At 53.6% G+C, this 17,017-nt stretch overlaps 1 protein-coding gene across 8 annotated transcripts in view; it reads right to left on the bottom strand.

Moving 5' to 3' along the window:
- The window catches only part of RGS3 (regulator of G protein signaling 3), a 135,648-nt gene that overhangs the window by 61,156 nt on the left and 57,475 nt on the right, over positions 1-17,017 (bottom strand). For all 8 annotated transcript variants that reach the window (XR_005721004.1, XR_005721007.1, XR_005721009.1 and 5 more), the window contains 3 exons: positions 14,698-14,809; positions 7,925-7,968; positions 1,694-1,816 (listed from right to left, as the gene is read on the bottom strand). Coding sequence is in view for 5 of the 8 variants with exons in the window: in XM_040239729.1 (XP_040095663.1) it covers positions 1,694-1,816; positions 7,925-7,968; positions 14,698-14,809 (279 nt within the window). In the remaining 3 variants the exon portion in view is untranslated. The remainder of the gene's footprint in view (positions 1-1,693; positions 1,817-7,924; positions 7,969-14,697; positions 14,810-17,017) is intronic.

The raw sequence follows: 17,017 nt of genomic DNA, 5'->3' as shown, positions 1-17,017 counted from the left end.
AGCTGGGCAGGGCCCGCTCTCAGGTGAGGGGGCCATTTGAGGCGATCCCGGTGGTTAGACTCCTTTCTTCTCCCTCCTCCAGCCCAGCACAGAGTTTCTCATTTAGCACACATTTAAAAGAGCTTTAATCTCAAGTCACGTCCAGCTGTTGCCTGCCCAAGATGCCCATATATCCTGGTGCAGCCCTGAAGCCAGGCCCCAAATCCAGGGTCAATCAGCCAACCCTGCAGCGACCCACTCTCAACCCAGCCTGCCTTCAGTTGCTCAAACTGTCCCCTGACTCCCCAACCGAAGATGGAGAGACTCCTCAAGATGCTGAGAAGGCTGTTGCCAACCTACTCCAGAGCCAGCAGACACAGAAGTTGAGAACTTTTCCCGCAGACCAGGAGGAGCTAACCCTAAAACGCAAGGAAACTGAGGAACACAAGTGCACCATCCCGGCGGCCGCCCTGGTGAGGAGGAAGTGGCCTGTTTTCTGATTGTGACCCACCCCAGATCAAGGGGGCCAGGCAGCCCACAGCCTCGGCAGGTCTCTGTGGCGTAGCAAAAGCTGAGGTTGGGAACCAGCCAGCCGAGTAGGAGCAGCTGGGTTGTGCTTGACTGAGCACCTACTGAATACCAGGCAGCAGGCTATGAACTGTGGACGCACCGTCACCTTTTTTTCATATGACAAAGCTTTGGAGAGGAAACTGTTCTCCCCAGCGGACCCCTAGGGACGCTCAGTGAGTGGTAAAACAAGGTAACTGTCGAATCTGAGATTATATAATCCTCAGACACTATTTTAGGAGCTGCGGCCGCCACCGCCCCGCCAGGGGTGTGCGGTCCCTTTCCCCACTCCCATCCTTGGCAGCCTGCCCTGCCGGGCTATGCGCAGGGCGGCCTGAATGCAGCCAGAAGCAGCTCGAGGCCTGCAAGCTGACCAGCTGCCGCTTGCTTTCCTTTACCTTCTTCTCCCTGATTCCGGCCGGCCAACCACCTTGGTTCCTCTGGCAACCAATCAGACCAAATCCCCAAATGGCCAGCATGTTCAGCAAGAGAAGGGACTCACAAATGGGGGATACAACTGTGCCTGGGGCGGGCATCCGGGGGACAGTGGGTCCAGCTCTGGTCCCATCGCCCTCCGCAGGCACAGGACCAGCTGCCCGTCCCCAGATCAGCTTCAGCTGATCTCTTTAGGAGATCTCTAATCTCCCTGATGCTCCAGCTGGCAGGGCCCCAGTCCCCAGAAAACTCCACTTGCCTCCACTTGGCTGTGGCCTGCATTGAAACAGCATGGCTTCTTTCTGCCATAAGCGTCCATTGCCAATTATGTCTGCCTCGGGCCAGTTTTAAACACCAGTGTGCTGTCCCTGGGCATGACCTAGAGGGGGGACCACGTGCCAGGCAGCAGCAGGGAGGCCGGCCCGAACTAGACCTTGCCACAGGCGAATTAGAGAACAGAGCCGAGAATTGATGGGTCACACTCAGTTTGGCTCTGCCACTCTACCTGAGCGAGTGCCCTCGAACTTGCTCAGTGGATCCAGTCTATGGGGTCACACGCCAAGGAGAGAGACGCTCTCAGCTTCTTGCCAAGAGCCTGCTGCCCAGTTCCAAGTGCTGAGCTCGGGCTGGTCTCAAGCTCAGTTCAGAGGCTCGGGGGTCTGGGCTGGCCAGGGTGGGGGACCAGGGCTGCGGCCCCCGGCGAGGCCCTTACCTTGCTGTCGGGGGATGGAGTCGCCAGCTGCTGCTGCTTCGCGATGTTCTCCGACAGGCACCAGCACACTCTCTTCTTCTGCTCCTGCGAATGCGCTTCCAAAGTGAATAAGCACTCTGCCTTCTGACGTCAGAGGAAACAGAGAAAGGGGCAGTCAGGGCTGCTCCCTGGTTCAGGGGGCTCCCGGCCCGAGCCCAACCCTAACCATCCATTAGGTGAGGCTGCAGCAGGGTGGGGAGTGAGCGCTGAAAGCCACAAACGCACACACTAATCCCCGGTGACATCGAGGCAGCCAGACAGCAGGGGAGCTGGTTCAGGGGCTAGCTGGCAAGCCCTGTGCCCACGGGCTAGGGGGAGGGAGGCAGTGGTTCCCAACACAGTGGAGTCCTGTGGAGAGCCGCAGACTGCTGTGGTGAGGTCACCCCCGGGGACAGGAGGCAGAAGGCGACTGCTGGGGGAGCGTGTGGGGGACCCAGAGGGCCGAGGTCTCTGCCCCTCTTATGTTCTGTGGAGCGAGAACCCCTCGCTGACCTCAGCACACTCATCTAATCACAAGACCAGGGTGAGATGGGTACCCACACAGGACCTGGGTCCCTCCGGAAAGTCTTTGGAGAGCGGTGGCATGGCCTTCAACAGCCCTGCTGCTGCCTGACACATGAGCTGGGTCTGATCAATGACTGTTCAGCTCAGTTGAGTGCAAGCTTCTGGCACTGCTGCCATTTAAATCTCGCTTTGCTATTTAACCTTGTTAAGTGCTGCAATCTCATCTCCCCAACTAGACCCGAAACCCCTTCTAGGAAGGCCTTTTTCATCCAGGCCTAGTATCACGCTTGGCCAGTCAAGGTCTCAGTGAGCTCTGGCTCCCAGGAGACTCTCGGAATGAGGTCAAATCCAGGCCAGCCTTGGCACAGGCATCAGGGAGCTGCGGGGACCCAGGGAGTCAGCCCCCAAGGAGCCAGAATGTGCTGGGGGCGGGGAGGAGAGGAACAACACGCCCCACGTTATCATCCTCTCCAGGACGCTCTTCGCAGGGAGTGGCGAGCTCTTTCTGTCTCCGCTGGAATTTGATTATAACCGCAGAGGGCTGCGATTTGATGAACTCATCCAGGGAGCTAAGGGTGTGAGCTGGATGGCTCAGAACATAGAAAAGGACAGTGTAGAATTCTACGCAGTCCTTCCTTGTTTTGCAGTTGGATAGGACTGGTCTGAATCTCAGCTTTGTTGCTTCCTAGCTGTCAGCCTCAGAGAAATCTGTGAGATGGGAAAGACCATGATGTCACCTACCTCTCAGAGATATCAGAAGGGCAAGCAATAACCCAGGCCTCAACAAACAGCTTCCCTGGTGGCTCAGGTTCTTTACCATCTGAGCTGCAATCTGCCTGCAATGCAGGAGACCTGGGTTCGATCCCTGGGTTCGGAGGATCCCCTGGAGAAGGGAATGGCTACCCACTCCAGTATTCTTGCCTGGAGAATTCCATGGACAGAGGAGCCTAGCAGGATGCAGTCCATGGGGTCACTAAGAGTCAGCAACTAACACTTTCAACAAACAGCAGCTATCTTCATTATTGGTACTTCATTTGTTTAAGAAATATTTACTGAGCACCTGTTTTGTGTCAAGGACTGTGCTAGGCCCCTGGGGGTGAAGAGGGAAATAAGAGAGGCTGAGTTCTTGCCCTTAGGATGGGGGCAGAGACAAGAAACAATTAAACAATGTAATTATAAACTGTGGAAAGGCTGAAAGGGAGAGGTCCTATCTGAGCCCAATAGACAGACCCAGCCTTTCTGGAGGGGCAGCACCCAGCCAAGGCTGAATGAGAAAGAGCTGCCAATGAAAGTGCTAGGGAGAAATCGTTCCAGGCAGAAGGAACAGCAAGTGCCAAGGCTATGAGCTAGGATGGTTAAATGCTACTCATGGAGTAGCATTTGAGCACTTTTTCTCCCCTACCATCTGACCCGGCCCTCAGGGAAACCACCCTTCAGGCAAGGGCCACCTCCCAAACTTAGTATTCCCAGGGTGCCAGCCCCAAAGTGCTCAGAGTTGTTCTTCCTAGAAGCATCAGAGGAGAGTGGAAAGAAAGCCCCACCTCTTGGTTTCAGGGAACTGAGTGGATGTGGTGAGGCAATTCTACCACTTAGTAACAGACTTCCACTTGCCAGAACCCCCAGCCCACTGCAAGGGAGGACTCACCCCAAGATGCCCCAGAGAGAAGCCAGGTGGGGCAGGAGCTGCTCAGAGAGCCATCTGCTCCCTGTCTTCTCACAGTCACCCAGCGAGAGGAGGGGCAGGGCAGGGACTAGGATCCCTTCTCACTTAGAAACGCTGTCAGTGTGGAAAGGCCACAAATTTGGCCCTGGCCTGAACCCCTGGAGGAAGGCATGGCAACCGACTCCAGTATTCTTGCCTGGAGAATCCCATGGACAGAGGAGCCTGGCGGGCTACAGTCCACGGGGTGGCACAGAACCGGGACACGACTGAAGCGACTTAGCGTGCACGCATGCACGCACAAGCCTCCCAGGCCTGCCTCTACCTAGCTATTTGGGCTTCAGCAAATCCTTTCAACTCCCTGAGCCCCAGCTTCCCCTGCTCTTTCTGTTCTGAAGCAGATTCTACCTTAATAATAATTCCCTTTATCTAATTATCCATTTTAAAAAGCACCTTCCCATCCACGATCTTAAGAAGGTATCTGAGGCCCCAAGGACCTAAACCTAGGCCCAGTTGAGGGTTGGGGGCTGGCTATCTTAGATGCTTACACATTCCGGGGAGGCCCTAGTTCCCAAGCCTCCTCTCCAAGTGCTGCCTGGAGTTTGGGAGGCTGGCCTGGACAAGAGAGAGAGCCTGGAGCCAGCCCCCTCCAGGAAGGCTGAATTCCCATCTGCCTAAATCAGGGGCCCCCACTGCCTGCCTGGGTCTCTCTTGGTCCACTCGGTGACCTGACTCAACAGTTTGAACACTCATGCACTGTGTCCTCAAATATCAGGCTCCAAGGTCAAGGTTGTAAGCTGCCCTGAAACCATCCTCAGGAAACTCACTTGGAGGCAGGGCCTCCTTGATCACCAGCTGGTGAGCTAAGCTCTCTCCAGAAACGACAGCACATTCTCCCAATGACCCTATGACATAGGGAGGAAGGAAAAACACAGCCGTTACCATCTTTTAGATGAGAAAACTCAGGCTTAAGGAGGTTAAGTCGGCAGCCCCAAGAAGTGTCGGGAGAGGAGGGATTCAGAGTCTGTCTTCTGCCTCCTCCAGAACCTGCGATCTTGCCTCCTTTATTTAACAGTATATGTACATTACAAAGAATGTGAGATACTCCTCTTAGTTTTTATTTTAGAGGATCGATAAATCATTGGTGATGTTGCTAATGGAGAGCAAATGAATACGAAAAGCTCTCCCCCTGTTATGACGCTAACAGGAATAATAGCTACCATTTATTGAGTATTCACCATGTGGCAGGTTCTGTACTAAGTGGTTTGGACCCAGTATCTTATTGAATCTCATTTAATCACTGCAACAACCCTATAAGGTAGGCCTCAACAGCCTCGTTTCAGAGATGAGTATGTGACTTGCTCAGATCGCTCAGTTAGGAAATGGCAGGGTCAAGATTCCAGTCTAGGTCTTCCTAACCCCAAAGTGAAGACTCTTAAATTAGTAGAGCCAGGATCAAATTCTCTGCGGATAGTCCCAAACCCATGTGCCCTTTGACCCCATGCCCCTGGTACAGCCAGTCATAGGCTGCATCTTGTCTCAAGGATTGGCACGAGCTGAGGGACACCTGTCCAGGGAAATTAAGGCCCCAGGGCCGAGAACTGCTCAGGTCAATCCAACCCACTTGATAACTAACCAGGACCTACTGCTGGGGAACAATCAGAGCAGCCGCCTCCCACCACCACCACCCTGCCCCGCCCCCGCCCACCCCAGGCAATTGGTGCTCTCTCAATGCAGACTGGAAAACCATCCCTAAAATCCTGATTCTCTGGCCCTGGTTTCTTCTCTGGACACCACCTGCATGTTAGGAAACAGAGAAAAACCACTTGCTGGAAATGCCAACTAAGACAAGAGTCTGGAGTTCTCCATGGCTTTCAAAACCACGGTTGGCAGGCCTGTTCCAGGCCGCAGGGCAGGCAGGGATCTTGTCTTCCGTGTGTTACAGACATGCCTCTTGTAAAGAGCAGCCCATTAAGAGAAAAGAGAGGCTTCTGGCTGCCTGTGAGCTTCAATCCTCCAGCCCCTTGGGGTCAGATCACCTGACACTTTACTGAAATAAAAGGGCCCGGATCAATATGCCTTCATCAGTCTTTGGAGGGCTAGGAGGTCACAGCTCCCTGGAAACCAAGGAGCACAAGTGCTTTTCTCTGGGAAAAATAACCCCAGCCTGGCAGGAATAGCTCTCTTGGCATTAAAGAACTGGGAGCCTCATTTCAGGCCCCACTGGAGAGAAATGGAATCCAGATGGGTGACGCTGGAAAGGCAAAAGCTCCGACACTTCCCAGCCTGCCTCCCAGCCTCTCCTAGGCTCCTCGCTCGGCTCCAGGCCAAACGAACTCACGCCAGCCCTGAAACGTCTCCACCAGCTACTTCCTGTGCTCAGCGGGGATACGCTGACACGGGAGGATACTGATGCCTTTTCAGACCTCAAATGGCCATCCCAGGCTGCCGGGGTCCCCAGCTCAGCTCCAACAATGTCCACTGCCTTTTGGACTCCCTGCTGTCCCCTGAAGCTAACATCTCATCAACTGTCTTAACCTCAGGGGTCTGGTCACCTAAAGGGGACGTGCCTGGAACTGAAGGAATGATCTTCCAATCACAAACAACATGCAAATTCCTTCTCAAAAGGGTGTACTCCTCTTGGCCTGCCAGCGCACACCAGGCCTCACCCATAACGTGTGGCCAGTGCACTCTCCCACAAGACGGACAGTTTCCCAGGGCTGTTATTGGGTAAGACAGACAAACAGAAGCAGAGGGAAGGAATGGGTCTAACAAATCCCTGCTTGCAACTAGTAGCAGACTCATATGAACAGAGGTACAAGGAGTAAGAAAATTTGCTGAAAACTGAAAAAAATTTGAATGGCTAAGTAGTTCTGTTTTTCCATCACCAAGGCCTCCTTTGATTAAACCCCTGGGTAATGATATTTTTGGCCATCTGATGCGAAGAGCTAACTCACTGAACAAGACCCTGATGCTGGGAAAGACTGAAGGCAGGAGGAGAAGAGGGTGACAGAGGATGAGATGGTTGGATGGCATCATCAACTCAATGGACATGAGTTTGAGCAAACCCCGGGAGATGGTGAAGGACAGGGAAGCCTAGCATGCTGCGGTCCATGGAGTCGCAAAGAGTCAGACACAGCCGAGCAACTGAACTGCAACAATAAATGATATTTCATCTCCCAAAACACATCGAGCAATAAGCTGTTTGCCTCCAGTTAGCTCAGCAAAGGCGCAGTGTCCAGTTGAGCTTCTGATGGGACTGGGATAAGCAGCCTGAAGAAGGGAGGAGCATCCAACCCACTGAGTGGGTGTCACTCCAGCCCAAAATTCAGACGCTGGATGGTTTCTCCCATGTGCATTTTCTGGCCCAGGTAAAGGTACAGTTACCTTCAGGCCTTTTTAAAACATTGATAAGACCCTGCAGGAGGGGGATATAGGTGGTATCTTCCAGAAAGAGAGGAGGAAAGAGATGGGCACGAGAATCAGGGCCCTCTCTAGAGGACTGTTGTTAGTCACTAAGTCGTGTCCAACTCTTTGTGACCCCGGGGACTGTAGCCCACCAGGCTCCTCTGTCCATGGGATTTCCCAGGCAAGAATCCTGGAGTGGGTAGTCATTGCCTTCTCCAGGGCATCTTTCCGACCCAAGGACAGAACCCAGGTCTCCTGCATTGCAGGCAGATTCTTTAGCCACCATGAATAGGGCGATGCCTGACCTGACAGGCCACAGCCTCACTGTGACCCTTACAGGGAGTGGAGACCAGGAAGTCCTGAGCAGGAGGCCACAGGGTCCCTCTTTCCCCTTTAAGCATTTTCACGCCCACTGCTCTTCTGCACAGAGGTAAGAGACCCTGGGGCGGAGCACTCTGTCCCACTCCACAGAGCAGGGCACTGCCGTCGTGGGCCTGCCCAGACCACTGCGGGAGTAGGTGTGGAGAAGCCTCAGAACCCGGCACTAGCACCCAGCCCAACATCTTCCTTCCAGCCCCGGGACACAGGACCCTCTCCTCAAATTCAGGGGAAGCACTCACCTCTGCGAGATACAGCACACAGAATTTCAGGTCTTCTGAAGAACCTTTGAGGGAACAAAAAGGAAGACTTACATTAGAATTGGCTACAGAGTCTCAGCCACTTGCTTGAGCACCTCTGGGTCTCTCACTCACAGGACTGTGTATGGTACTTCCTGTAAAAAGAGGAAGAAGGGGCAGGCTCTCGGGGCAGTGAAATCTCAAGAGGAAAGCCCACTTGATCACTAAATAGGTTGAGGTACAGCTGTGAGGCCTCTGCCTGCAGGTCAGCCTGATCCGAGGAGTGCTGAGCTCTCCCTCCATGCGAGGCGGCCAGGGGCAGCCTCTGGGCACCACGCGCAGGGTGCAGGGGACTGTCAGCCATCCCGGGGGCGTCTTTCTCACCATGCCCTGGCGATGAGGGACACGGAGGCTGCACACTGCCTCTGTCATTTTGAAATGCCACAAGGAGCCACTGAGGAATGCGTGGACTCTGTGGACTAGGTGTTGGGGCGAGGGGAGACCCCAATCACAGGCTGGGTGGAGCCTAGAGATGGCTTCCCAGCCCAGGCCCAACCCCTCAGTGTGCTCTCCTAGAGTTTTCTGACCCTTGGTCTAGAATCCAGCACTCAACCTCTCACCAAACCCTCTCCACCTGGGCCGCAGCTGGGAGGCCTGTCGGCCGCTTGCCCCTCCTCCAGCAGAGCAGCTGAGACAGAATACCCACCCTAGGGCAGAAGGTGATTTGGTCTGGGTGCTTTGGAAACACAAGAGCCAGGAGATAAGCCCCAGCTGTCAGGGAAGGCTTCCTGGAGAAGGACCTTTTTGAGCTTGAACTCAAGATGGGAAGAAAGGGCACTCCGGAAGCTGGGAACAGCATGAGCAAAGGCATGGGCATGGAGAATCACCAGCTGTGCTCAAGGGATCGCCAGGGTAGGGAAGCCCCGCCTCCTCCTCCAGGCCGCCTTCCCTGACCACTGCAGGTTGCTCCTCAGAACATGGCAGCCCTCCCCACGGGCCACTCATCTAAGCACAGGCCAGGGGTGGTTAGCAAATTCCTGTATTTCAAGCATTCAACCTCCCCGGGCAGGTTGTCCTTTCTGAGGGAAATAACCCCACCGCACATACAACAGCAAACACGTAAACTGCCACCGAGCTTTAGCGTACCCAGTGCGGGGTGCCAACCACGGCGCCAAAACTTTCACGTGCGTAAGCTGGACCTTCATGACAACCCCTATGAGGCAGGGGGTATGCTCACCCATGATTCACGTGAGAAAACCGAGGCAGCGGGGATGAGTAACCCACCTCAGGTAGAAGGGGGAAGAACCAAGATTTATACCCAGGAAACCTGGCCACAGAGCCCACACTCTGAATCACTGCACACTTACCTCTCAAGGGCTCACCACGTAGGCCTGACCCAGCCCCTTGTCTCCTTGAGGAAGCAGGACCAGGGCTAGGCTCGAAGCAGAACCCTCAACAGACACTTGATTCACAGAAATTGTCAAAAAAAATAAACACCAAGAAACCCAAAACCAAAATGTGTTGCAAAGTAAAAGTGGCAAGGAAAAAAACAGAGATTTTTTTTCCTAAAAAAGAGAAAAAACTTTTCTATTCCTAAGAAAAGTAGTAAATGAGGCCCTCATGTGGGTGGAGGCCAGGCCCTTTCGGAACAAGTATATGGGCAGTTTCCTGGGCAAGTCTATCCCTAAGGCTAGGGATGCCAGCCAGAGTCAGATAAAAATAGCTCCTAAGTAAATGGGGGTATGCTTTGGACTTAGAATAAATCCTTCTGCTTCTCCCCACCTAGAGATGGGCTGGTGGGGGGAGGGGAACCCTGCATAAGAAGTCAGTCATGTTGAAGAAACCTCTAATTTCAAAGCTTCTGCCAGTTACTTGCGTTGCTGAGGGTGGAGACAAGGGGAGGTGGTTTCTTTTGTTTAAGAAAACAACCAGGATGTTTCCTTGACTTTCCAGAAGCAGACTTTAGTGCGAAGGGAGAAACAAAAAGATCTGTGTAAGAAAATAACAGAAATTTGGGTTTTAGAAGCTGGTGGTGAGAGAAGAGAAGGTTCTAGAAGGGAGGGGAAAGCCAGCATGCTGGGAGCCTCAGGGAGACAGAAGGCCAAGGTCAGGGGGATATGACCTAGGACATATGTTCCCAGTGGCAAGGGATCACTGACAGTTGCCTTGAAACTTCTCTGTGCTTTGACAGTCCCCACCCCCTGCACCACACCCCCACATTACTGCAGACCCTCACTGACATCCGCTCCGTGTCATGGCCTTGTGCCGGCAGCATTCTGGGAGAAGGATGGAAGAGGGGCAGCACTCAGCATGGCTCAGAGCCTCAAATAAGGACAGCAAGACTCAGAACCCAGGGGTGCCTGTAAGGAGCTGCAGTGGCAGAAAGAGGGAGGCTGCAGGGTGGCTGAGCCAAGAGAGAAACCACAGCCTCACCTGAAACCCTTCCAGAACCCAGGCGTGGGCTCTGGACTTTCCAGAGTATGGAAATGGGGGCGAGTGTAAAGGAAAGGGGACAAGAGGCAGCACACGTTTGGGCTTTCCATCCAACACTCCAACCACTTGCACCATTTTGAAGTTTAACAAGGAGCCACTTGGTTTCTGGGTGAACCCAACCAAGGAATGTGGGCCGTGGACCTTGGGCTGGTTGGGTAGTGGTTTAGTCGCTGAGACGTGTCCAACTCTTGTGATCACATGGAATGTAGCTTGCCAGGCTCTTCTGTCCATGGGATTCTCCAGGCAAGAATACTGGAGTGGGTTGCTATTTCCTTCTCCAGGGGACCTTCCTGACCCAGGGATCAAACCCATGACTTCTGTATCTCCTTCACTGCAGGTAGATTCATTACCAAGTGAGCTACAAGGGAATGGGCTATGCAAGGGCGATCCTCAATCATAAGCTAGGGGAGCCCAGAACTGGCTTCCTGGCCCAGGTCTGACCCCTCTGGCACTTTCCCAGAGCCCTCTCAAGCCTGGCCTTAGATCCCAAATCAACCAGTTACCAAGTCCTCTCCACCCGTGAGACAGGCCAGAAGGGCTGTTGTCTCCATTTTCCAGATGTAAAAACTGAGGCCTGGGGAATCAAAACGCCTTGCAGAAGGCAAGCAGTGGGCAGATGGCAGAGCTGAGATGAACTGAGGACCACCTGCCTCCAAAGCCCATTTCTGACCACGAGGTCATGCTCTGTCCCTCTCCCGGTTTACTCATCTGTCATTTCACCAGGCCAAGGGCTCCTTAAGTGGGACCATGTCTCTGTCTCTGCTAGTACCCTGGCGGCCAGCACTGAGCGGGGCTCTGAGGAGATGTTCAGAAAATGTCAACCGGCTAAATTTAACTCCAAGCGCTCCCGCAGCCAGGACCCAAGCAGCTGAGGCTCCAAGACGGGGCGCCTGGGCTCCTCAGGGAGGTTGGGGAACCCAAGAACCAGCTGGACATTTCCAGGCCATCCTGAGAGACCAGGGCAGGTCAGGAAGACACACTGTGGGCGGGATACGGGCCGCCTGGGAGGCAGAAACACAAAGAACAGCAAAGCCAGTGGGCGGCAGAGGCAGGAAGAGACCACAATGGGCCCCGGCTGACCGGAGATGTCCCGATTGTTAGCACCAGCTCTCCGCCCGTTCCCATTACACTGCCTTTCAGCCCCGGCTGAAGCCTGGGAGAAGCTGGGCAGGAGGAGGGAGGGCAAGGTTTAGGTGGCCACCAGCCGGAAGCGAGGGAGGCGTGCACCCTGGCCCCCAAACCCAGGCCTCACTTCCCATCTCCCTCAGGACCTCCATTCATTCACCCAACAAACATTCACTGGGCATCACAAAGTTCCATGCCCGGGCCCGGCCCTGGGAGTGGGCTTGGCCAGCAGAGCCAAGCACCCTTCAGACACATCACATGGAGAGTCCTTGTTCCCTGGGTGGGGCAGACTCTCCTCTGCCAGGGAAAGGCCCTCGCCAGCCCCAGCCCACAGGAAAGGCTGGGTGTGCTCTGTGTTTACCGTCTTCTCTGCTCCAAACTGAACTCCCCACATATGTCAATTTGAAAGAGACAAGAAACCTTAGGAGTCACCGGCAACGTTAATCAGAGACCATTCTGCCAAGAGAGGCTCCAGCTGAGGCCGCAGATACATCTCCTAAAAGCCAGCCTCGTTGCTGCTGTGAGTCTCTGGGGGCGTGGCGGAGGTGGGCAGGACTGTGGATGCCAGGACTCAGGACACTGGGCCCGGTGGCTCCAACTCCAACGTCTGGAGAAGGGATCGCTGGGCTTCTCCAACCCCAGGACCCACAAGGCTGTCTCAGGGAGCAGGAGCAGGGGAGCAGGCGAGAGCTCCACAAATGCCTGGAAAGCAATCTAAAGCTGTCTAAGTGCTGGAACGTGCACCCTGAGAGCTCAGTCTCTGGGCCACTTCCTTTGCTCCCAGCAATTCCTGGGCTCCCTGGAGAGCCATGCTTGCTGTGCTTGCTGACTGACACTGCTGGAGAAAGGTGAGACTCTTTGCACCAGAACTTCTGGCTGGCAACCCAGGACAGGCACACACACACACAGCCCTCACATAACGACCCAATAAGCTCCAGTGGCTGTGGGCATCTCTCCTGAGCAGGGCTGGCCGTGGCCACCCCCAGTCTCCAGCCCCGGGAGGCCGTGACTGCACAGGCAACTCAGCATAGGGGAGGTTTCTCCACAACACCCCAAGGCCTCACACCACCCACCCTGGCCAGCAGCCACCCAGTGGTAGATAACGTTCACCCTGCCTCTCCCTTCAAGCCTGGGGTTGTGGCCTCCAGGAAGGGAAGATTCAACCAGTTCTCAGTAGACTCCACCCACCCCGCCTCCTCAAACCCGGGCCCAGGCCAGAGGTGGAGGCCAGATGAATGGGCCTCCTTGCTGGCCATCTTCTCACGGCAATCTCAGGTCCATGTGGGCACAGCAGGGCTGGGAGGAAACGTGAAGCACTGTGCTCCAACCCTGGCTACTGAAAGAGAAACTGCTGCCCAGAAAAGGGAGAAAGGACCAGCTGACGCTGTTCCCCAGGTCAGCAGCAATGCGGAGCCCAGGACCCCCCCTCCCAGCTGTGACCCTCTGCTCATCCTCTGCCCTATGGCTCCCAACCCCCACCCAATGCACAGCCAGTTTGTAACTCTTTTTTTTCCTCCCTCCTTATAGCAAGAGGCTGAGCAGACAGGGTCCTGGGCTTGCAGGCCCCAGACATGTGTGGTGAGCACAACAGAACAAGAGATGGCTCAGATGGTAAAGAATCTGCCTGCAACGCAGGAGACCCGGGTTCAGTCCCTGGGTCGAGAAGGTCTCCTGGAGAAGGGAATGGCTACCCACTCCAGTATTCTTACCTGGAGAATCCTATGGACAGAGAAGCCTAGTGGGCTACAGTCCATAGTGTTGCAAGGAGTCGGACACGACTGAGCGACTAACACACTTTTCACTTTGGTTCTTATTACCAATCAGTGTGTATTACTGAGCACAGCCTCCCACCAGCACCCCTCAAATCTGACAGGGTCCTAGATTGTGTGAGCCAGGGGTGGGCAGGTGTGTGAGTGCATGTGTGTCCAAAGGGTGGGAGGGACATGAGAATGGGTGTGCAGGGGAAGTTGGGTGTGAGGGATGGGGGGTGGTGGCAGCAGAAAAGTCAAGGGCAGAGTCGCCCCCCTGCTACAGGCACTGGGGGGCTCCCGGAATCTCAGGATCTAAGCTGAACTTGCTCAGAGGGCTGCTCCTCATTATGCCCTTGGTCAGGCCCAGCCCGCCCTGCAGAAGAGCCTCGGCCCCCAGCGAGGTGACTTGCTTTTTTCCCCTCGGTGGCCGCCCTGCTCAGTGGGCAGGAGGAAGCCAGAGGCAGAGAAGGAGAAGTTGTAAGTGGCTTCCTGTGGAGCTGAGGGAGTAGGGGTTCTCACACGGCCTGGGTTTCTAAGGAGGAAGAGCTGTGGGGGCACCGAGCGCGCAGGCCGGGTTTGCAAACAAGCAGGAAGTTTTCCTGGAGCACAAGCCGTCAAAACAGAATTCTTTCTCTGGGTAATGTTTTCCTCCCTGCCCCTGCTACCCGGGCTCAAACAGGTCTGGTGTTGTTTTCATAACCTGGGAGAGGAAACCGAGCCCCTTGCAGCAGAGACCTCGGGCGCCAAACCAAACCTCTCAACAGATACTCCCACTGGTTTCCCGTTCCCGAGTGGAGGGCAGGGCCACCATGGCAAGTTCGGGTAGAGACTTGCTCCACATTCCCAAGTGCTCCTGCTTGCCAGCCCTGGCCAGCTCCTTGCGCCAGCATCCCGGACTCTGGCCTGGGGCATGTGGCTGGGGGAAGCAGCTGTGGTCTCCTGTCCTGGATGTGTGTGGTGAGTTGGGAGCCACGAGCATTGCCTGGGTGCGCGGTGTGAGCCAGTCACTTTGCATAAACCACCAAACTTAATTTAACCTCCACTGCAACCTTCTGAGATACTACTGGCATCCTCACTTGCACAGGAAGAAACAGGCTCAGAGAGGTCCAGGAACTTGCCTGAGGTGACACAGGTAGTGAGGGGCCGGGCCAAGATTGGAACACAGGTCTATCTGAACCCAGCATTCTTCCCACTCCACTCCCGAGCCTTCCCCAAACCTCGCTGGAGCAGAAATCTCCCTGCAAAGTTCAAGGTGTACAGCGGGGACTGCTAGACTGGAACACCAGTGACTGAGAGCCAAATCCACGGGCAGGGCCTGACCACACATCCCATCTGTGCTGCTCAGACCAGGAGGAGGACTCAGGGCAAGAGCGGAGGCAGTCCAGGGTGTCTCGGGCAAGCACTCACCTTCCTGCAGCTTCACGCTCTGGAGGTAGAGGGGGTTCCTTAAGACGTTGCAGCGACCCGGCTCATCCTCCTTGGTGAAGAGCAGCAGGTCTGAGTAGGCAAACAGCGTCACCTGCATGGTGAGAGAGGAAACAGCCAGCTGCCCCACTGGCCCAGAGGCCAGAGCCACAGGCTCCCCTGGAGGGCCAGGGAACAAGTTGCCATCATTTTGTGTCTCTGTCATCTTGGGCAGAACCAGGAGCAGATGCTGTGTGCCTGCTTCTCATAGTAGGACAAAAATCAGCCTTCATCCTCAGCCTCCAGGCCTGATGACCTCTGCCTGCCTGTCAACATAGCAAATGGATGGGGAAAAGTGGAAACAGTGACAGATTTTCCTGGGCTCCAAAATCACTTCGGATGGTGACTGCAGCCATGAAATTCAAAGACACTTGCTCCTGGGAAGAAAAGCTATGGCAAACCTAGACAGCATATTAAAAAGCAGAGACACTGCTTTACTGACAAAGGTCTGTCTAGTCAAAGCTATGGTTTTTCCATTGGTCATGTACGGATGTAAGAGTTGGACCATAAAGAAGGCTGAGCACTGAAGAATTGATGCTTTCAAACTGTGGTGCTGGAGAAGACTCTTGAGAGTCCCTTGGACAGCAAGGAGATCAAACCAGTCAATCCTAAAGGAAATCAACTCTGAATATTCATTGGAAGGACTGATGTTGAAGCTGAGGCTCCAATACTTTGGCCACTTGATGCAAAGAGCTAACTCATTGGAAAAGACCCCGATGCTGGGAAAGATTGAGGGCAGGAGGAGAAGGGGACAAAAAGGGATGAGATGGTTGGATGGCATCACTGATTCAATGGACATGAGTTTGCACAAACTCCAGGAGATAGTGAAGGACAGGGGAGCCTGGTGTGCTACAGTCCATAGGGTCACAAAGGTTCAGACATGACTGAGTAACTGAATAAAAACAAGCCTCTCAACAGCCAGACACCCCACAGGCCCACCTTCCTGACCAAATGCCTCTGCAATCTCCAGACCCGGGCCCTCGGCTTGGAAGCCACCTTGAGCTGCAAGAGATACCACATTCACATGCATCCTCCTCTAAGTGTCTGGCTGAAGAGCACTAGACTTGGAGTCAGAACTCGAGGCTCCTGTCCCACTAAGCAGCCATGAAAACTTGGTGAAGTCCCCAAATCCCTTCGGCCTCAGTTTTCTCATCTGAGAAAACCATGCAAACAGGGAGAAAGTCCCTGCCGGGCTCCCTACAGGCTTCTTTCACAAGCTCTGTGTAGACTATAAATTGAGGCACCATGCCATATGCATGTTCTTACCAAGTTCCTTGCAGATAATTTCAACTACATCCATACACAATCACATCATGAAAAAGTCAGTTACTTACGCTCCAGTACAGACATGCACAGAACTTTTATCTCTTTGATGCATTAGCTGCTCCGAAAATAAAGGAGAAAGATATTTTTAGACATTATAGGTAAACCACCAGGCATGCTCCACATAGTTTTATGCTAAAAAAAAATCCACTTGATCCTCTAATGCCGGTAAAGATTACACTGAGCTTTGTTTTGCAAATCCTGCAGTGGCCTTTAGTCAAAAGCAATAAAAAAAAAATCCCATTTTAGATTCTCTGAAGAAAACAAAATATTATTAATTATGTGGACTTCCCTTTGAGGTATCAAAATCTGACATTTCACATCATCTGGAGTAGGAAGAGTCTGCCAGAGGGTCGGCATGCACTACGGAAGGGCCACAGTGAGTGTGCGCTGGCTTGTTGCTCAAATTCAGACAGTCAACATGCTGCCATTTCGCTGTCAGACTGTTGGAAATGACCTAACAACTCCACCTCTAAGACTCTAGCCTATCGAAATTCTTACAAAGGACATATAAATGTGAACGTGTAGGGATGTTCTCAGTAGCACTTTTGTAATGAAACAAAAAAAGAACATAAATGCCCATTAAGAGAAGATGAATAAACTAACTGATGCTACCTTCATATGGTAGAATTTTATGCAACTATTAAAAGAATAAAATAGAGCTATGTGGGCAGAAATGGAAATCTGTTTGTCATAAATCAGAATACTGCATTGTGCAAAAGTACCTAGCATATAATCCAAATTTGTAAAGCAGAACTGTCAATATGTCTATATTTTTGAAAAGTATTTATTCCTTTGGCTGGATTGGGTCTTAGTTGTGACATGAGGGACCTTCGTCGCATCATTTGGGCTCAGTACTTGTGGCCCATGGGCTTAGCTGCTCAGCAGCACGTGGGATCTTAGTTCCCTGGCCACAGATGGAACCCATGTTGCTCTCACC

The sequence above is a fragment of the Oryx dammah genome, unplaced genomic scaffold (assembly GCF_014754425.2).
Source record: "Oryx dammah isolate SB20612 unplaced genomic scaffold, SCBI_Odam_1.1 HiC_scaffold_1, whole genome shotgun sequence".
Lineage (NCBI taxonomy): Eukaryota > Metazoa > Chordata > Mammalia > Artiodactyla > Bovidae > Oryx > Oryx dammah.
Note: the sequence above shows the minus strand (reverse complement) of the source record. Positions and strands in the feature narration are given on the sequence as shown.